Source organism: Phodopus roborovskii, unplaced genomic scaffold, assembly GCF_943737965.1.
Source record: "Phodopus roborovskii unplaced genomic scaffold, PHOROB, whole genome shotgun sequence".
Taxonomy (NCBI): domain Eukaryota; kingdom Metazoa; phylum Chordata; class Mammalia; order Rodentia; family Cricetidae; genus Phodopus; species Phodopus roborovskii.
Window position 1 is genome coordinate 28,240,335 of NW_026126541.1, and position 22,510 is coordinate 28,262,844.

General features: G+C 40.3%; 1 protein-coding gene across 1 annotated transcript; it reads right to left on the reverse strand.

The window, feature by feature from the left end:
- Window positions 1–6,334: 6,334 nt before the first annotated feature.
- Window positions 6,335–21,676, reverse strand: Il33 (interleukin 33). The gene is made up of 8 exons (XM_051199983.1): window positions 21,635–21,676; window positions 17,954–18,061; window positions 15,633–15,758; window positions 15,047–15,163; window positions 13,131–13,241; window positions 12,530–12,580; window positions 10,876–10,973; window positions 6,335–8,435 (listed from the first exon to the last, which is right to left on the reverse strand). The coding sequence occupies exons 2-8, from the start codon at window positions 18,048–18,050 to the stop codon at window positions 8,244–8,246; spliced, it is 792 nt and encodes a 263-aa protein (XP_051055940.1). The 5' UTR covers window positions 18,051–18,061; window positions 21,635–21,676; the 3' UTR covers window positions 6,335–8,243.
- Window positions 21,677–22,510: the final 834 nt, after the last annotated feature.

Sequence of the window (22,510 nt, forward strand, 5' to 3'; positions counted from 1 at the left end):
CGAGTTTGTAGGGTTTCTGCGATTTGTGTTGTTGAATTCCAATTTTAAAGCATGGTGATCTGATAAGATACTGGGGACTATGCCAATTCTCTTGTATCTGTTGAGGTTTGTTATGCCACCTAGTATGTGGTCGATTTTAGAGAAGGTTCCATGTGGAGCAGAGAAGAAGGTATATTCTTTAGTGTTTGGATGGAATGTTCTATAGATGTCTGTTAAACCCAGTTGAGATATAACTTCTGTTAGTTCTTTTGTTTCTTTGTTGAGTTTCTGACTTGTGATCCTGTCTAGTGGTGAGAGTGGAGTGTTGAAGTCTCCCACTCTAAGTGTGTGAGGTTTTTTGTGAGGTTTGAGTTTTAGTAGCATTTCTTTTACAAATGTGAGTGCCTTTGCATTTGGAGCATATTGAGCATATTGGAGCAATTGAGACTTTGTTTTGATGGATTTCTCCTGCGATGAATACAAAATGACCATCTTCATCTCTTTTGATTAATTTTGGTTTGAAGTCTAAATTTTTAGATATTAGGATAGCCATACCTGCTTGCTTCTTGGGTCCATTTGATTGGAAGATTTTCCCCAGCCCTTTACCCTGAGATAATGTCTATCTTTGAAGCGTAGATGTGTTTCTTGTATGCAGCAGAGGGATGGATTCTGTCTTCGTATCCCTTCTGTTAGCCTGTCTTTTTATAGGTGAGTTAAGACCATTAATGTTGAGGGCGAGTAAGGACCATTGAATGTTAATGCTTGTTTTAGAATTGTTTTTGGCAGTGGTATTGTCCCGCTTTACCCTTAGTTTCTGGTGAAGTGAGATTACCTGTTGCCTACGTCTTTGTGACATAGGTTGGAGTTTTCCTTCCAAAACTTTCTGTAGGGCTAGATTTGTAGATATGTATTGTGAAAATTTGGATTTGTCATTAAATATCTTGTTTTCTCCATCTATAGTGATTGAGAGTTTTGCTGGGTATAATAGCCTGGGCTGGCATCCGTGGACTCTTAGTACGTGTAGAACATCTATCCAGGACCTTCTGGCCTTGAGGGTTTCCATGGAGAATTCAGGTGTAATTTTGATAGATCTGCCTTTATATGTGTTACCTGTCCTTTTTCCTTCTCTGCTCTTAATATTCTTTCTTTATTCTGTATGTTAGGTGTTTTATTTATTATATGTCGAGGGGTCTTTTTTCTTTGGTCCAGTCTATTTGGTGTTCAGTATGTTTCTTGTTCTTTCATAGGCATGCCCTTCTTCAAATTGGGAAAGTTTTCCTCGACGATTTTGTTGAATATGTTTTTGGCTCCTTTGAACTGGGCTTCCTTACCTTCCTCTATGCCTATTATTCTTAGGTTTGGCCTTTTCATGGTGTCCCACATTTCCTGGATGTTTTGTGTTAAGGATTTGTTGGAGTTATGATTTTCTTTGGTTGATGAATCTATTTCCTCTAGTTTATCTTCCATGCCTGAGATTCTCTCTTCCATCTCTTGAATTCTTTTTGTTATGCTTGCATCTGTAATTCCTGATTGTTTGCCCAGTTCTTCTATTTCCAGCATTCCTTCAGTTTGTGTTTTCTTTATTGTCTCTATTTCAGTTTTCAAGTCTTGAACCGTTTCCTTCACCTGTTTGTTTTTTCTTGGCTTTCTGTACTTTCTTTAAGAAATTTGTTCAGTTCTTCCAATGTTTTGTTTGTTTTTTCTTCCCTTTCTTTAAGGGATTTTGTCACATCTTCTTTGTGGGCCTCTATCATTTTTATGATGATAATTTTTAATTCGTTCTCTTCTCCTTCATCTGCTTTGTTGTGTTCCAGTCTAGTTGGTGTAGATTCCCTAGTTCTGGTGGTGTTATGCTTGTTTTTCTGTTGTTAGGTATTTTCTTGTATTGCCTTCTTCCAGTAGGTGTTGGTGGAGTCTCTCCTTCTCTCTATGGTGCTTCCCCGATGGGCTTAGGTGAGTCAGAGGTTCGATGTCTGTAGCTCTTGGTGGTCCAAGCTATCTAGAAGGTCTCTCCATAGGCAGGCGCCTGGCTATGTGGGTCAAAGATCAGGCTCCAGCAGAAGACTGGTGATGGGAGTCCACGATCTCGAATGCTGGGACTCAGAATGTTCCTTAAGCTGATATGCAGATCTAGCCTAGGCCTGGAACTCTCCAGCTGAGGCCTCTTTGGCAGAGGCCCTGTGATGGGGGTCAAGGATCCAGCCCTCAGGAACTCAGAGTGGTCCCACAGAGATAGGTGGATCTCTGGGAGGGTCTGGAACTCCAGTAGAAGACTGGCAGTGGGGGTCAGAGACCAGGCACGTTGAAATTGTGGGTGGTCCCTCGTGGATAGGCAGGTCTAGTGTGCTCTGTTTAGGGGCTTTTTAAAGGTAAAGAAAGAAAGCAGGAAATGAAGAGTCACTTGTTAAAGTGCCGGTCACACAAGCATGAGGACCTGAGTTTGGATCCCTAGCATTGACATAAAAAGTTAGGCATGATGGTGTAAATTTGTAAATCGAAGGTGGGTGTGGGGAGACAAGCAGACCCATGGAGCTCATTGGCCAGCCAGACTACCCAATCAATGAACTCCCTGTTCAGTAAGATACTCTGTCCCCAAAAATGAGGAGAGTGGTTGAGAAGGACACCTCATGGTGACCTCAGACCAGACCTCTACATGTATGTGCACAATATGTACCTATGAACATGTACACAATAGACACACATGAAGGAGAAGGAGGAGGAGAAGAAAATGAGGAGAAAGAGGAGGAGGAGCAGAAGGAGGAGAAGAATCCAATAGTGACCCAAATGTGAATCAAGGCTCTAAGATATTTTATTCCAGAGTTGGACCACTTTCACACATGTACTTAACCAACCTGTTAATGCTTTCCTTATGTTCTTGGAAAAGATAATGATAATAAATTATAACAGTATGAGAGTACAATTTATCCCTCAGGGAATCTGGTAATTGGCTGTGTATATTCACAGTTGCTAACCTTGAGGGAAACATTTTAAAAAGCATCTTGGTTATGGTTTTGCAATAGATGCTTAAATTAAATTCTTATGTACTGGAAACACTGGTTCCAGGAATTGCTGCTACATACTTGAGGATAGATTTATTTTATTTATATATCACTGTATTTATTAGGCGGATGCATTTGGACTGTCTACTGCATTCTCACATTCTGCCGACTGCTAAGATAAAGTGGTAAATGTGGTGGCCTCAGGGCCAGAGAGAAATGCTGTCTAGTAAGGAAGAGGGAGCACAATGCCTTGCTGATAGAAGGGAGAGGTGCACAACCGAGGTGAGAGAGGAGGTGAGGGTGATCGGATCCTTCTCCCTTTCTTGGAATTTTCCTTAAAGACATGGTACCTTAAAAAAAAAAAAAAAAAAAAGATCAAATGTGATTCTCAAAGTTGACCTTTACTGGTGGCTTGGGCAGAATTTCTTGCCTAATTTCTCCAGAAGTAAAGGAAGTGATTGTATAACAAATTATAGATTCTGCAGAGTCACAGGCAAGCTAAGAAGTATTTAACTTTGTATTAAGGGTTGGGCCAAGTGTACCTTGACAAATATTCAAAGCTTGCCAAATGTGTTCCTTCCAAGTATCACTCATAGGAAAAGGGAGGGCCTACTAGATAGTCTTATGAATGGGGCAGGTTAAAGGTGGGCATTAGTCTTGTTAGATTATTATCTACACATCCACGTATTAAACAGTTGAAAAAAGAGCTTAGTTTAGCAACAGCTACCTAAGACCAAGGGTACATTTCTTAAAAGTTTTAAAATAATAACAACATAGTTTTGTGTCAACACATTATTTTATTAATTAATTTTAGTAAGCGTAACAATTTTTATGACTTTTTTCTAGGGGTGTGTGTGTGTATGCATTTGTGTGTGTGATGGTACATACATGTGTGTATATTGTGCATGGAGGCCAGAGGTCAGCCTCAAGTATTGCTCTTCATAAATCAGACATCATACTTTTGGAGACAAGACCTCTCATTTGTGTGTTTCAACACGAATAACCACAGAGGTTAGGTAGCTCATAAGGGACCAGTGAGGAGAATCTGGTGTTATAAAGAGAGGAAAGTAGGATTAAATAGAGAAGAGGATGAGAGAGCAAGGTAAGGGAGAACATATGAAGATGGACAGCTAACAATAAAGACCTATTGAAAAAGCCATATGGAAACCTACTGTCACTTCCTAAAATATATACATATATGAAGGAAGTTTAAATGGAGTGACAATATAATGATGGAGACAATGTCCTAAGAACTTGTCTTATACCACCATGTAAAGCCTCCACTACCAAGAATGGGTTAAATTTTGCTGAGCTGTTGGCCAAAGGGATGCATAGGCTACTCCCAAATATCAGTAACCATTTATTGCTAAGGCTAATAGTTACTCCCCATATCTAACCTGACAGTATAACCCTATTACAGAGACACAACTTCTTTATGTCATCAAATGTGGAGAAATTGAGTTGGTGCTCAACTGCATGTTTCACCCTACTGACAAGTATTCATGGTTCTGGAAAGTTCTTTGCAGACTGGTGCGAAAAAGAAATTATCAAGTCACCCAGTGATCTACCTGACTGCAAGGTATACTGGTACAACAGTGGTACAGAAGCCATGGGGTAGCCAACCACTTCTTAAAATTTGACTTAAGACCCACTCCATGAGATGGAACCCATACCTGACACTGCTAATGTGGCCAAGAACCTACAACCAGAGAGGCCATAGGCTAGGGGAAAACCTACTATTTTTCTGCTAAAGGAACATAGCAATAAAATGATTCTTAATGACACATTGCTATACCCACAGAGCAGAGTATCACTTAACCCTCATCAGAGACACTTTGACGAGGTCCACAGTTAGACAATGCACCGAGAATGGGAAACTTTGGAGCACTAAGCCTGAGGTGGGAAGTGTTTATCAAACTCCTCCCTTGAAGGGTCAGGGACCTATGTATAAGAGGAGAGAGAAAGATTGTAAAAGCCAGAGGTGGCAGATGACTCCCAGGAAACTGTCTTGCAGACACAACAGTGCTGATGGAGGTATGACCCCACAGAGACTGTGACAGCATGCACGAGACCTGCACAGGTTCAAGCCAGACAAAAATCCCAGCACTTAACGGGGAAGTGGACACACTGTCCTACCTCTAACCAAGAGGGTATTTGTAGTTGATACCTGCTGGGGAAGGGAAAATCAGCACCACCACCACCAGAGTGTCATTGGATATGTCAATCACACTCCAGGACAGGCCTCATGTCAATAGCAGGAGCAACAGCAAACAGACACCATGCTTTTGTGTGTGCTTTTGGGTTTGTTTTGGCATTTTTTATCCTATATATCCTATATCCTATAGTTTGTCGTTTTTTGGTTTTCTTTGTTTGTTTGTTTGTTTTATTGGTCTCATGTTTTCCCTTATTGAAAAAGAGCAATAAAAACAGGAAGTAGGGTATTGGGAGGTGGGGACAAATCTGAGAGAAATTGGGGGAAGGAAAAGAAGAAAGGCAAAATTAAAAAACAACTCCCCCAAATACACAGGAACTTAAAGAACATAAAGTTACATAACTGTAAATTTTGAGATAGCTGTCAGATAAAATTATCATTTCTGCTATAATTGAACGGAAAGAATACTTCCAATAACGTGTATTATCAGCCATCAAAGCAATGCAAGTAAGACAAAATGTCAGTACACGTTTGAATATTTTAATCAAATAACACTGATTGTAATAATGTGGAAAGTGTACATGTGTGTGAGATGTGTGCATATGCACGTGTATAGAGGCCAGATGCCAACATCATTTCTTCCTCTATTGCTCCTCTGAATTTTGAGAGTCTCAGAATCCGGACTTTATCCCTTTGGCTAGGCTGGCTGGCTGGCCAGCTGCCCTCCAGGATGAGCTTGGCTCTACCCATCTCCTAGCGCTGGGGTTTATAGTCGCTCTTGGCTTTTGTGTGGGTGCTTATGTGTGGGACTCCTTTGCTCATGCTTGCTTAACAGTCTCCTCAGCTCTAAAATTATCTTTTAAAACAAAACAAAACAAAACAGAAAATAAGGTAGCTGAGTGAAAGCAAGGGGTTGGAAATTTTAGGTTAATTTCTGATTCAGAAACGCCTGGGTGTGTGTTTGGGTTGGAGCAAAATTTAAAAGTCCTTTTGGAGAGGGGAGGAGGTCTATTACAGTGGACACTGGGAGGATGAAGGCAAAGTAGACACAATCCCTTCTGTGAGAAATTTTAGTTTTAAATACCCTGAGTTTTCAAATTTCCTGCTCCGTTCATTTGTCAATAGTGATGGACTGGGGTGTGTTCATTTTCATTTAAAAACTCAGAACATTGGAGCATTCTGCGATAAAAGTCATGTTCAAATGTGGTTTTGCCAAACAGTTTATTCAAAGTTATAAACAACATCACAGATATATTTGGCTACTTAATTATTATTTAAGTTTATTGTACAAATTCATGTAGTCAACACTGTGGTTTCTAGGGGGATGACATAGATTGTGCTTTTACTTTTGTTTCCATAGTAAAACAGTGAAGATTAATGAGACAGTTACATCATGCTATAATTGTATGGCCTTATAAAGCAATTCCAAGCCTCTTTTATCATACATTCCATCAGCTATTATATACAATAGCTTTTATCAACTGAAAACTAAAAGCTTACACTTTCAGAAATGGTCATATTATATTCCATCAGTTTTCTGTTGTGATCTTTCACATTTGCTTTACATTTTAAGCTAATAAGATATAGTAGAAATTGCTGTTGTCTAAGTAAGCAAAGCTATTCCTTCAGTAGCTCAAACTATTACTATATGGTTAATATAAATTTTAGTAACAGTAAAGCACACACACACACACACACACAAACTTTTAGTGAACAAACTTGAAACCAGTAGATATGTATACATAAAATTCCACAGTGCAAAATAAACCAAGCAGAATAGAAGCTTTGGCATATAGATGTCAGAGAAAACAAAAATGAAGCTTAGGGAATAGGAGATACGTTAAGGATTCGTTGGTTAGAAGAACCAAAGAAAGAGTAAAAGTTAAGCTAATATATCCCACAGTGAACAGTGCTACTGTGAACTCAAATGACAAAAGAATTTTTGTGTAAGTGTAGCAAGCCATCGAGAAATTTCATCCAAGTCGATGCACACATCCAAAGTGACAGCTCTTGGAAATTGGTGAGAAGGACACAGCATGTCACAAACATTGAAAATCTGAAATTAATTCAATGTCTTTCTACGAGGACCTCACTGTGGGATCCTGTTCTACTTGGATACCCTAATATATGCCCTGGTCGGTACTTGCAGAAGAGTTTAAGTTTGTTAAATATGGCCAATGCTATTAATCACAATTATGAATGAAAATGTGTTCCATGTCCTAATGTAAGCTTGGCTTGCTTAAACTTAAACTGATATCTTTAAAAAAAAATCATCAGAATTCTAGAAAGAAAACAAGTAGCTGGGTAGTGGTGGTACACATCTTTAACCCCAGCACTTGGAAGGCAGAGGCAGAGGCAGAGGCAGAGGCAGAGGCAGAGGCAGGTAAATCTCTTTGAGTTTGAGGTCAGTCTGGGCTACAGAAAGAGTTATGAGACAGCCATGACTGTTACACAGAAAAACCCTGTCTCCAACCCCCTACCCCAAGGAAACAACTATAGGTAACATTATTCCATGTCACAAATACTGGCTTTCTTTTTCTTTCTTTCTTTTTTTTTTTCAGTTATCCTACCTTTTCACACATTAATCCTACCTGTTTAGGAATGTAGATATTTGGAATGCTAGATTTCTTGACAGAAAGAGCTGGTCTGAGGGTTGCCTGGGGCATCTACCAATACATTTGGTGCTTTATTCTGAATGAGAAACAGTCAACCTGGTCAGCAACTGGTCCTCTGTTAGCTGCTCTAGTATTTCAACCTTTTGTTTAGAACCAGGGAAAATTGTGTATTTTTTTTAAGGCTTTTTAAAAATGGACCCTTGTCTAGAGCATTGGAGAGATCTGCAAGTGTGAATTCATTCAGGACTCAAAGCAGACAAAAGTAAATGCCAAGGTTGAATATCTTTCAGTTTCCTTACCAAATGCCATATGCCATATATCATGCTCTTATTGCATGTGTAGTGGTACAGAGGAAAAGAAAAGAATTTTTATATATAGTAACATTCCACAGCATCTTAACCATTCTCTTAGATGTCTCTTTCTTTCTCTCGCCCTTTCTTTAGTGGTAACACCCTTCCTTTAGTCGTTCAACCCAGAACCCACAAGTTTCTTGTTCCATTAAACTTTAGAAATTTTAAACATGATATTTTCACTGTCGTTGTTCTTTTCTTGTATTAGAGCAAGCTGGTTATCTTTCACTCCTATGTATGTCCCACGGTGATTCTTACACTCGAATGACACATAGTCGGAGGACTTTTTGTGAAGGACGAAAAAGACCTCTTCTGGTAGAGGAGCTTGGCACTTTTCCAGCTGAGGGAAGAAGAAAAGAAGACAATGTATGAATGGGAAGAAGTCCAGGGCTAACAAATGCGTGAATGGGAAGAAGTCCAGGGCTAACAAATGTATGAATGGGAAGAAGTCCAGGGCTAACAAATGCGTGAATGGGAAAAAGTCCAGGGCTAACAAATGCGTGAATGGGAAGAAGTCCAAGGCTAACAAATGCGTGAATGGGAAAAAGTCCAGGGCTAACAAATGCGTGAATGGGAAGAAGTCCAAGGCTAACAAATGCGTGAATGGAAAGAAGTCCAGGGCTAACAAATGCGTGAATGGGAAGTCCAGGGCTAACAAATGCGTGAATGGAAAGAAGTCCAGGGCTAACAAATGCGTGAATGGGAAGTCCAGGGCTAACAAATGTATGAATGGGAAGAAGTCCAGGGCTAACAAATGTGTGAATGGGAAGTCCAGGGCTAACAAATGTGTGAATGGGAAGAAGTCCAGGGCTAACAAATGTATGAATGGGAAGTCCAGGGCTAACAAATGTATGAATGGGAAGAAGTCCAGGGCTAACAAATGTGTGAATGGGAAGTCCAGGGCTAACAAATGTGTGAATGGGAAGAAGTTCAGGGCTAACAAATGCGTGAATGGGAAGTCCAGGGCTAACAAATGTGTTAATGGGAAGTTCAGGGCTAAAGTAGCCTCCCTGAGCTAGAACCCATGGGGAGAATAATTATTTATAATTTGGTCTCTCTAGCAGGCCTGTTTACTGAGTTGAGGAGGGAGGAGTAAGCGGTGGAGGGAAAAGCAGAGGGCAAAGGATGCGTGGTAGGAGCAGTGATTCACAGGGACATGGTACATTCAGATCAGCTGCGTGGTGGAGACTGAGCAGATCTGTATGAGGTCCTCTGGATTTATGCCCCTCTGTTGTTGTCTATTGCCTCTAATACAAAGAACATGGTGCTTTATTTAGCAAACTTCAACTTTTTTTTACATTTTTTTCATTTTTTGATTTTATTTTTACATCATTCCAAGCACAGTTTTCCCTCCACCCCCCCTCCTCCCACACCTCTTCATCTCCCCCCCTAGCCCACTTCTCATGGGTAAGGACTCCCATGAAGAGTCAACATAGTCTGGCACAATAGGTTGGGGCAGGGCCAGGCCCCTCTCAGACCATGTATTAAGACTGAGCATGGCATCCCACCATAGCGAATGGGCTCTAACTAGCTAGATCATGTACCAGGTTTGTATATAGCCAGCATTCCCTATAGATTTCCAGACATGTTTTTATTTAATTTTAATTAGATTAAATTAATAGCTTCAGTTCTTTAAATTATTACATACAATTTGTGATTATTATTTATGTTATCTTTAGGATTTGTTTTGTTTTTTTTTAATATAGACATATGGGTGTATCTCTGTGTGGGTATGTACACATGAATGTAGACGCCCATGGAGGCCAGAGCCATCTGACCACCTTGCAGCTGGAGTTACAAGTGGTTGTGAGTCACCTGACAATAAATACTGGGGACCCAACTCAGGCCTCAATCGCTAAGGACCTATAAGTGGTTATTTTAATCCACTGAGTTTTGAGATAGTTTGTTGCACAATAGCTGACCAGTATAAACCTCAGGCCTCAATCGCTAAGGACCTATAAGTGGTTATTATTCTAATCCACTGAGTTTTGAGATAGTTTGTTGCACAATAGCTGACCAGTGTAACTAACTATTCCATCATACACTTACATTGAGGGTTAGAGACAAGTCTTGTGAAGCATTAATCAAGGACTTGACATGCCATGGCACTCCATTGTTATTTTTTTATTATATATGCTAGATCTTACATTATACACACTTGAGAATACCCTCCTGACCAGCGTGTGGATCACTAGCTCTTTATGTTGATGTCTTACATGACTGGATCACTTTAAATTTGGTATATTTACAGAAATTGTCTCCTTATGATGCTGTCCTGTTTCCTTCCTAACTTTGTGTTCTGGCTTGTTTGCCCATCAACATGCTCGCAATTTTTTTTTGTCATGGCCAATGTCTACCTGTAAATAAGAATGGATCAGATATAGAATTTTATGCTGCTAATAACTGCTGGTGTATGGACATGCTTGGTGCCCTCTCCTTGACAGACTTGGATCCAGAAGTGAATTACTATATAATCATTATATACTATTTATAATATATAGTCAATATATATGATATGTAATCACCATATAACTTAGTAGCACACAGCCAAATGGAAAGCACGTGATTTTTGTGCTGTTGCTGGGGAGCAAGCTTGCGGTAGCAAAGCCACACCACACTTTCCTCCTTCCCCTACTGCTGAGCAAGTCATTAGAGGCGACTGACTGTATTTTATTTACAATAGCATGCACACAACTGTCTCTTCGAACTTCCCTAACATCTAGATGCACGCACACAGGTAGAATCAATTTGTGGCAGTTACACAGTCGCATTTCAGTTACCTTCACAGAGTGGTTCTTGTCATTGGCATGCAGTCTGATGTCCGTGTCCTTGAGAGGACTCATGTTCACCATCAGCAGCTTACCATCCACACCATCACCTTACAATGAAAACGATAACACGTGAGGTGATGCATTTGCCACTTGGCTACCATTCTACAAGGTAGACAGACGACAGGTACTTCCAAAGCTCCTGTTGTGGGACCAGAGAGATGCTTCTGTGGTTGGTTAAGAACACCTGATGCACTTGCAGAGGACCTGGATTCAGTTCCCAGGACCCATAGGGTGGCTCCCTTGAGGGAGGTCCATTGTTTCCATTGGCTTCCTCAAGCACTGCATGCACATGACACACTTTTATACATGCAGGCAAAATTCATGCACATAAAAATAAAATCTTTTTTAAAAAGTCTCCTATTGTACACAATTGATACAATTTTACCTATCAATTAAAAATAAAAAGAACAGAAGAAATTATAAGGGAAAAAAAGCATAAGCCTTGTAACATCTTAATTTAACTTAAACCAAAGAATCCAAGATGTGAAGGAAAATAGCTCATTGATTCATTTAGAAGTATTTGTACCCAAACAAAACTGAAGAGTTATTATCAGGTAGGTAGAGGGTCTTTATTCCCTTGCCTTCCTTTTCCTTTCTTCCTTCCTTCCTTCCTTCCTTCCTTCCTTCCTTCCTTCCTTCCTTTCTTCCCTTCTTCCTTCTTTCCTGGATGTCCTGGAACTAGTTCAGCAGATTAGGCTGACCTTGAATTTAGAGACTAGCCTGCCTCTGCCTCCAGAGTGCTGAGATTAAAGATGTGTGCCACAAAATCTGACCTAAGAGACTTTGTAAAATCCTCAGAGGAGGAGGTTAGGTTTTTAATTTCTGTTGTTGTTCGGATGTTTTCTAATTGAATTGATTACAGTGGGCACATCTTTGGGCATCAGCTTGCCTGTGTGTATATGAAGCCACCACCGAGTTGTCTTTTAATAGATGATTATAGAATATTTCCCTGCCTGTGTTCTCATGGCCCAGTGTTGCTTTTGGGCTAAGTTCTGACCAACTGAAGGATGAGCAGACACTTGATGTGTAACCCTAGTTGTGTCCTGGAAGGGTAAAAGAATGTACTCACTCGTCTTCCCTCTCTTGTGATTGGGCATGAGACATTGCAGAATGATAATATAGAAGGAACTGTCTCTGAACAACCTTTGAGCAGAATCTTTCTAGCTGTGGCTGAAGACAGGCTATATTATTATAAGTAGCTTATTATTACTATTACTATTATTATTATTATATGTAGCTAAGCCTTTATTATACTAATCCAGAAACAGATGAGGTGGGATAAATGTTCTAAGAAGCTAAGATCTTACAATGAACATGGGGTTGAGGATAACCTTTTGAACCTCTCTCTCTCTCTCTCTCTCTCTCTCTCTCTCTCTCTCTCTCTCTCTCTCTCTCTGTATTGCTTTGGAGCCTGTCCTGGAACTAGCTCTGTAGAGCAGGCTGGACTCGAACTCACAGAGATCCACCTGCCTCTGCCTCTCAAGTGCTGGGATTAAAGGTGTGCGCCACCAGCGGGCCCCGCTCCTCTCTTTCTCTATTAGGGCTATTTTAGATCCATCCCTGAATGGAATCCAAGCACCACCTCCACCCTGCCTCCACATACCTGATTCATTTGAGGAATGGGGAGACTCATAGTAATGCAGCAGCATCTTGTCTGAAAGGCAACATGGTATCACTTGGTGAGAGACAACTGTTTCTAAAGGTTTCTGTTCCATCACACACAGGGCCAGAAAACCTTGCCCTATACCTTGCCATATACCAGTAAAAGCAAAAACTTCAGTGATTCTTACAAAAACTGCAAAATATATTATGCTCTGATGAATTCTCCAACATGGGTGTTATTGCTTATGGCAGAGAATTATTCTTTCACAAAAAAGAAAAAAAAAAGCCTTTATGCTATGGTGACCCTGAAAAAGCCTTTATGCTATGGTGACACTGAAAAGGTTGAGAAAGAGCTAGTGAGTATTCAGCCTTAATAAACACACGTGGTCTCTCCCTCCATATTTCTCAATAGTTATTTCTCAACATCTGCATTCTTCCCTGAAGAAGCTGACTGCATGGAATCCTGCTTAACACAGGGAAGACTGAAATTAGCATAGATGATGAAACCCACTGCTATTGATCATTTAGTAGAGTTTTTCTTTAAACCTCACCAGTCATCATTACTAAGTAAAGACATGAGGAAGTAGGCGAAAATTGCCTACCTTTTTCTTGGTCTTTTCCACAGTCTTCAACATTGATCACGTAGCGTCCATTCTCCAAAACTTTGAAGCTAACAGATTGGTCATTGTATGTGCTCAGGGAAGCACAGGCCTCTGTAAGGAGCAAAATTGCTCTCAGCCAGGAAAAACAACAAACCAACAACCCTGTCAACAATTTTCTTGGCTATTTTTTGAAGCAATTCTTCTGATGAATTTTGTTGTTTGTTTGTATTTTATGTGAGCTATACTTTGTCATTGTAGCACAGGCAAAAGACTTGTACTGTAGTTGGTACCAGGGTGGGATTGCCTCTGCATGGCGGGGCTGGGATTGAGGAAGAGGACAGCCCTATTTTTGCCTTCATACAGTCTAAGGGACTGTGGGAAAGAATGGTCATGTTTTGGAAGACATAGGTGAACATATGCCCCTTTATAAAGTACGGTTACTTAGAGATGCCCAACACTCTAAGGCAGGGGTGCTCAATCTGTGGGTCGCAACCCCTTTTGGGAATTGAACAGCTCTTTCATAGAGGTCAAATACCAGCTATCCTAAGTATCAGATATTTTCATTACAATTCATAACAGTAGCAAAATTACAGTTATGAAGTAGCAACAAAAATAAAATTATGGTTGTGGGGGGTCACCACAACATGAGGAACTTATTAAAGGGTCACAGCATTGGGAATGTTGAGAACCACTGTTCTAGGGGGATGCACATGTAAGCTAGTCCGTGCCTTTGCCTGAGACACATACAGGGCACATGATAATATTTTTAAAGCTTATGTGGGTAAACTGAAGCCGACTTGGGCCCACATGAGTTTCTTCCATTAAAATTTACCGTATCTTCTACGGGCTATTGTATTTTACAAATAAAAATAATATACAAAGTAAGAATTTGTATATGAACATCTAAAGCAAAGAAATTTAAAAACAGTTTATGAGAAATGAATATTGACTAGGAGCTTAATATTATTTGTATTAAATATATACTAAGTACATATACTAAACACTATAGATCATACTAAATTGCTTTACATAATGTCCTACATATAAAAAGTAATATATATGTAAATTACAGCATGTGGTTCTTAATTATTTCCTTAGTGGTGGAATTTTTTCACTTGTTAATTGATTTGGGGCCTTTTGTTTTGTATTTTTTAATTTCATCTTAGTTTATATATCAATCCCAGTTCCCTCTCCCTCCCATCCTTCCATGCCCACCCACCCCACTTCTATCCCATTCCCCCCATCACTCCACAGGGAGGGTGATGCCTTCCAGGAGAGAATCATCAAAATCTGCTAAGTCATTTGGAGTAGGGTCTAGGCCCTCCCTCCTGTCTCTAAGTTAAGGGAGTTTCCTTCCCATGGGGAATGTGCTCCCAAAGTCCTTTCCTGCACCAGGGATACATTTGTTTGTTTTTTGAGACACTGTGTCACCTGCTTCCCAAATGCTGGGATTAAAGGCACATGCCACTATGCTCAGGACTCACTTTTATTTTTCTCCCACGTTGACAGAGATTAAATGCAGAGCCTTGCACATGAGGCCTGTGCTCTACCACTGAGTTACACTCCCTGGACTCTCCTCACATCTTGATTATCAAATTTTATTTGGGACTTTGCACAAATGGTAAGAACTTTATTCTTCAAGCCATATCGTGTTAAAATTGTATTTTAAAAGACAATAGTTATGGTGAAAATTGTGAGATATGGGGATTAATGTAGTTTTTTTCCTCTCAAAGGATAATCCATTTATCAGAACTAGTGTAGACTCCAGCCTACAGCAAGTGTTCCAGAATATCAATGGATTGCTAACTAGAGAACACACAGGCACAGCTACACGGCACCCAGACTCTTGCATCTGCTGTGTGGAATAGCACTTACCTCACACCCCACCCTCACATGGCCCCTGTGACCAATCATACCTCGGATACTTTCTCTGTCAGGTGATTTGACACATTCTTGGAAACTGCCTGCCTCAAACATGGAGCGTTTCGTAGCATCCTGGGGGAAGGCAAGGAAGTTCCTTTCACGCTTTCTACCTGCAAGACAGCAGTAGGAGGCAGAGGAGAGCCATCAATCTCCATTCTGCAAAGATACCATCCCTTTTGGTATGTGGTCTCAGGACAGTGCTCACCCAATGGTCTAATGGAATCAGGACTTCTTTAATGGTGAGGTCATCACACTCCAGCAGAGCTCACCACCAAGAAGAAGGAAACTGCTCACCGCAATTTCAACACTCAAAAGCAGCCACTGGGAGCCAGTTAGTGTACTTCCTCCGTAGTAAAAATTCAATCACCCCGTACTTATGTATGACCAGGTATCATCTGTTTTAGCTCACCATTGTATCCATTTCTTCCATGTAACTAAACACCCCCAACTAAAATGGCCCACACAGTATCATCTTTACTCTTCTCCTCAAGGAGAACTTGGATGAGGGAAAACTGTATATATAAAATGTGGAAAGTAAAAGCAACTGATGCCCATCTGTCTGTCCAGGAATGAACTTACCTGATTTCAGTGAATAACTTTCAGTGGGTTCTTTCTCAAAGTAACAGGTCTCCTTTCTTATGGCGAGGCCAGAACGGAGCCTCATGTAGTAGACATGGCAGATTTCTTTGGTTTTGTGTTGGGATCCTAACAATAGGGAAAAAAAGTTTAGATTTCTGTAGGTCATATCCTAAAAAATATATACAGCTCCTCCAACAGAGACTGGAGTAGCACTACTTGGTTAAAAATTAACTTGACTACTTTTCTAGTAAGCCGTAGGATATGTTACACAAAAGGAACCAAGTCTTCTATTTAGTGACTAAATCGTTGTCAAGAAGCAAACTAAAGGAGAAAAGGACTAGTTTTGCTCATGTTTCAGGTCCTTTATAGAGGGAAGGTGTGGCAGTGGGAGGCTGCCTGCTCAACATCTCAGCAGACCGTGAAAGGGAGAGGATGGAGAGTGAATGGGGGTGTGGAGCTGTCTTATCTGTATCCTTTTTAATTGGCTCTGGATCCAGGCCATGGGATGTTGCCACTGCCCATTTTCATGGTGGGTTGAAATAATCCTGTCTGGAAAATGCTGTCATAGGCATATCCAAAGATATGCCTCAGGAATGCCTCAAGCATGGTTCAGTCAAGTTGACATTTGAAATTAACCATCACAGACTTTGGGATTTAACAGACAGTGGTCTGGGATTGTCATTTGGCTGCAAATGAACTGTTGAAACATTTAGGTCTTTGTTGTTTTTTTCAGAACGTCATTTGAGGAATCATGGTTCTACATTAGGTATGCATCAGCCCAGCCATTGCCTAACCCAGGGAGATATTAACATCCATATGAGATTTGGGCTGTTTTTAATAATTTTTAGAAGGCTGAAAACAATAAAGGTATTGATACTAAAATAACTGGATTAACCAAGTGTCAGCCCTTGGCCAAACACTCTGCTCACTAAATTTCATAGAACTTTTAATTTAGCCACTCATAATAATCCCGTAAAGTGTTATTATCTTAGCTTTACAATGACAACCTGAGGCTTCTAGGAATTACAACACTGTCCAAGGTTACATGGCTCATGAGTTCTCTAAGGAGTGTATTGAATGCTCTCACAGACTCTTGTACTTGGATGCTTGGTCCTAACCTGGTCACACCCTTTGGGAGACTGTGGTGCCTTTAGAGTGCAGGACCTTGCTAATATACACACACCACAGGGGCTAGTCTCAGGATATTATAGCCTGGTCCTTCAGTTCCCTGGTTGGTGCCATAGGAGAAACTTTGCAAGTTTTGGCTGCCATAGGTCAAACTGATCCAGCCGCTATTCATATCATAATGAATTGTACAGTCTGAGCCACAAAGCAAAATGAATTGTCTGTCTTTAAGTCGTTTCTGTAAGGTTTTGGGTATAGAGGTGTAAAAGTAATTAACGACGTATGTTTAATATCAAAGCTATTCATTGGACTCTACCGCCATGGATGAAAATGATCACAGTCCAGATGTGGCCATGTCTCTAATCCCAGCCTTCAAGAGGTTAAAGAAGGATCCTGAATATCCAGATAAGTCTGAGCTACATTGGGGTGGGGTGAAATCTTCCCTGCTAACCAAATGCACATTCAATCAACTGAACTAAAAAAAACAAAAACAGGAAAACCAAAACAACAACAACAAAACACAAAAATAATCAGTTGTTCAGTAATCCTTATTTTACTTAGCCAAAGAAAGAAAGTTCCATTTGTGTCTTAGACATCATAAATAACCTCTCAGGGTCAGGTTGAAATAAAGACTGTAGCATGTGAGTTGTAAGATCTCAACGTTAAACTGAGCTCTGTCATCAGTGTGGGAATTCTGGCATGTCTACGCCATAATATCTAATGGGATTCATTTTCTGAATACTAATACTTTGTCTCCTTTTCATCGTGTTCCACATTCTGAGTTTGTAATTAGATAATTATATTTGGTCCGTTCTTCTTCATTTGGGGCCTGGGTATCTTCCTTTGTGTTTCTCTCCTTTATCAGTAATCAGTAGACTGACAAACTTGGAGGGAAGAGGATCGGTTTAGAGATGTGTCAGTTAATTAGGGAAATGGCAGGATCTGTGAGAATTGTGAAGGGAATGATGTAAAAGACTGTATTTTTCTAAGTTTACACTCATCAAAGGTCTGCATTATCTAAGCCAGCCCTATCCTGTGCTGTTCCCAATAAAAACATGAGCTGCCTCCTTTTTCCTTTCAGTTCGTGTGTTCTTAGATGTTATCTATCCGTAAGTGGCATGTCTGAACATTGAAATAAAAAGTTTTCGATAATACATTTCAAATAACGTGTAACAGAGGAATGCTGACGCTCTTACTTCTTAGCTTGCAAGACTTCACCAGGGCTTTGCCTGTTGCATTGCTCAGCTTGGCTGGGGAAATTTGGGAGGTTGAATATGTCATTTTAGGTCTCATTGTTCAGGTTTCTATGGGAATAAAATACAATATTAGTTCAACCACATGTGCTTGACATCACCAGAAGCAACCTTGGCTAACTCAACGTGAAATCAATAGCCATACAGAAAAGGTATGTGCTAGAATCTAGCCATAGAATAATAATAATCTTTTTAAAAGCACAGAAACGTCTCAAGCTGAGTAGAGTTATTGTTAGTGGCAATGTTCGCATTGAAAACTTAGGATTGTTTTGTTGTATACGTAGCAAAAAATGTAGACATACAGATGTTGCATGATTTTCACTGTAGGGGAAAAGAAATACAAATATGTAACTCAGAAGCTAAGACAAAATCCTTGTAATGGTAAATTTAGTCAGTATTAAACGAATGCGCAGTAGTGTGTGCGCATATCTTATTTTCTAAATACTTTCTCCACATGAAAGGAACCATGACCCCAGATACAGGGCCAGGAAAGTAATAATGAACATGAAACGTGTGTCAGAAAAGCATCAGTTAGTTAAAAACTAATGAAGTTTTCTCAAAGCGTGCCGGAGTCGCCTTGGAGTTTCTGCCTGTCAGAGTTGGCACCCTCTGAATATTCAAAAAGTAATGACGGTGATCAAGAGTAAGCACAATTTCTCAGGAATAAATGAAGGGAGCAGGATTGCCAGTTGGCTCTGCTCACTTTCAAGTAAGACGTTCAGAGTAACACAGGAGAAACTATATTCGAAAGACATGGGGAATCGAGGCGCGTGGAGGTGGGCGGTAGCTAAAATGCAGGACAAACAAAAGATAACGCGGAGAAGTAGGAAACAGTCCAAAAGTCCAGCTGGGCTCCCTGCATGGGGAGAGGATGGAGAGAGGGACTGGGAGGGGTGAGGAGGGAGGGAAGCAGCAATCACGTGGTCAGCCCGGTTTGGGTGGCCATAGGAGAACAAAGGCGCGGTGGTGGTAGCATCGGGAGAAGCCCGTGACTGTCAAGACTGCACAGTTCTCACAAGCGTTAAATCCAGGGCAGGCATTTGATCTGAGGTGAGTCCTCTCTCACTGCTGACTAGCATCACGGAGCCATCTCCTCTCTCTCCGTAACTCGGGGCGTTGTGATCAGGAGCTGTCTTCAAAGGGAGCCTATCGTTTGAGCAACTCTGGAGGTCAGAAAATACAGGCAGGTGACTAATCAGGGTGCCGGGGAACACTCTGCCATAGTGACCGTCCAGGAGAAAACACTGTAAGAACCGGGGATGACAGATCCACCGAGAAATTCCAGGAACCCCGAGCCTGGGCTGTGGAAGACACACTGATCAGAAGTCCTGCCCCCTTGTGGCGAGGACTGTGACCTGACTGAGGCCTGCAAGCCTGCAGCTGCAGGTTTCTGAAGAAGCAAGGCGGCCTGATTGATTGCCCTCCTTAAACTAGGTGAACTTTGGCATCTCGTGGAGGGCAGACTGAGGCTCTCTGTCTGGAGTGAATGGGAACCTACCCGGCCTACAGGATGTAGACAGCAGCTTGGGACGCCAAGGCCCCAGAAACGCAAAGGAAGAAAGCCTCTAGACTTTTATTAAGAGTCTAAAAACACAGCCCTGATGAATGCAGACAATGTGCCTGCCCTCCATGCAGCCTGCTCAGCAGGAGCAAACTCAAACCCACTGCCCTCTCCACAAAGACCTGGAAAAACGCATCTCTCTCCCTTTTGACTTCCCTTCCATTTAAAACTGTTATTTATTATTTTGAATTTTAATGTTTTTATTTCTTTCTAATTTTATACTTCTTTTATAGTTGAGTTTTAAATTTCCTGTTATCTTTCTCACATTGTTTCGATCTTAACATGTTGTCTTTTTTTTCCTCTGTTTAAATTTTTTTTAATTAAAAATATGATTACATCATTACTCAGGCAAATAGAACCATCTAATTCTTGACAGAGGTATCAAAAACATATGTTGAAAAAAACATAGCCTTAAACATTTTTACTGGGTAAACTGGATATCCACATGTAGAAGAATGTTGCAAAAAGAATAAAAAGAAAAAAGAAGCTTAAGATGTTGCCTATTCTCTCCCTCCATTACCATTCTATCTCCCTTTTCTGTTCAGAGGGGTTAAAAATTAACTACCCTATAAGATAAATTTACAATCCTGGATTAAAGGAAATTATTTATTTTGAGCCAGCAATGATGACTGATCCTGGCTCAGGAACATGGATTCAGGTTATCCTAACGATGCATTCCTATGCCAAAGCAGTTACATGGATGTTTTCAGGCAAAGGACAAAGGAAGTCATAAACCAGTACATTCAACTAGTGTATTAGTTAATAACTGCAGGGAGGGGTGGGTCAGAACTTTGAATTTTGTTTTAAATATTCCTCCCTTCCTGTACTCAGTAAACAGGCCCTGCTTCTTTAAAATAGTAATCATAGGTTTCTGAAGATATTGGTGTAAGGCAGAGTTCCCTGAAGAAGCTGTATGTGTGCTGATTATTTCACACACTCTTCTCCTTGGCTGAGTGAAATACCGTGATTTTGTAGAGGTGTAAGATCAAGAGCCAGATTATCTCAAGCTGTCTTAGGCTTTTTGTGTAAGCAGCCATTTCCTTCTAATAAAAGTATCTGATCTGATGCCCTCATAATGTTTTGTTTATGTTCAGTGCAATACTAAGGCACTGTAAGATAACATACACAACCTACAAGAAAGATTTCCTTATTTTTTTGTATCTACTGCTTGTTGAGAATGTTGCTTATGGCTAATGCAGCTGTTGAATGTATTAGCTTATGATGCCTTTGTTCATTGCCTAAAAACTTTCATGTAATTTGAATCCATGTGATCAGTCACTACTGCTGGCTTAGAATAACTTATTTTCTTTAAAGCAGACCTGTAACTTTTACAGAATAGTTAATTTTTAACCTTTATGCATGGGATCATGGGGTTGGGTAAACACGTTAAGAATGGGTTTTCAGTTGAACAAAAAATTGTTTAAATAGTAACCTGTACCAGTCAGAAACGAGGTAGCATGAGCAGAGTGAACATTGCCCCTTCTGGGCTACTTCACCCAAAGGTAAATGTGTCCTAGAAACATTTTTCTAGTTATAAAAATTGCCTTTTAAATAAATCTGTTTGTTGCAGTCTGTAGCCTATGTTCTTGGAGAGTTAGAATTCATGGGCACATAGTAAAGACGCCATAGCCCCTGACTGAAGCGTTGTGCCTGGCTTGCTTTTCTCTATTTTCAGTGATTATCATAACCTTCTCTCCCTCCATTACTCCCATGGACAAGCCTGAGAAAACACGTGTGGAAGAGCTCTAGAGGGCTGTTCACATGCATGGTTGAACAAGATAGAAACTAAGAGGTAAACCATGTTGGAGTTGTCAACGTGGAAAATCAAATTCATTATTACAATTACAAAATCTAAGGTATGTAATCCAGAGCTGTTTTCAAACCCCATTCTAAAAAAAAAAAAAAAAAAAAAAAAAAACCACTTTATTCAATAACAAGTCTTTTATCTTTTTATATTATCAGAATTATTTGAGAGCCTATAAACAGGACTGGTTCCCCCCTGTCCATCCCCTCCGCCCCAGCAACAGAGAGCAAATATTCTTGTAGGTTGGTGTGACACTCACCTCACTAGTGGCAGGAAATGGCTGGTCTTGGACAACGTGCGTTCCTGCAGTCAGCACTAGCTGATAGCCAGCGCAGTCACACTCCAGTTCTATTTATATGGTAGCTCAGATTAAGCAATGTAGGTGTCAATAACTTATGAATGAAGCTATGCAAACAGAGCTATCTGAACGCACTAGAATGTGTGGGTGTGTAGCTTTTTCCTACAGGAAAAATCCCAACAGAGTAGGAATTTCAGAATTATACTCAATTAGTAATTAAAAATATATAATCTTTAAAACAGACACTCAGTGGTGCTTTTTCTGGAATATAGGATATTCAAGGGAACAGGTTGTCTCTTCTGTAGAAAGTTGGTTTTTTTTTTCTAGGTAACATTTTCTTTTCTGACTATAAAAATGATATATGTGCCCTCAGAAAAATATGTAAATATCTAGAAAGTGTTGGTGATACCATTTTCTTCCTCAATGTGGAAGTGTTGCATGTGCATCTATTTTTAATTAGAAGGTGAAAATCATACTGCAAGTATTTTGTGAACCACCTTTTTCCTGCTCTAAAATTAACATTGTATCCTAAGTTTTCTGAAAGGGGGGCGGGGGAGGGTGCATGTGCATGCTTCTTAGAAAACTTTGAAGTTGAGAGGTGCTTGCATTTACTTGGTTATTTATCTGCAGTCATTCCCATCGGACTTCCAAAGGCTTCTGCTGGTTTGTAGTTTGTCCACACTCTGAGTTTCCTTATCCCTGGCCCTGAAGCTGCAATAGTTGTCACCTTTAACACATTTACCTTTCTGAAGACTGGAAATATTTTCTGCTATTGCTCCATGTGTTGGGTCTTGGACTGAATAAGAAGGAGAAAATGAGCTGAACACTAATATTCAT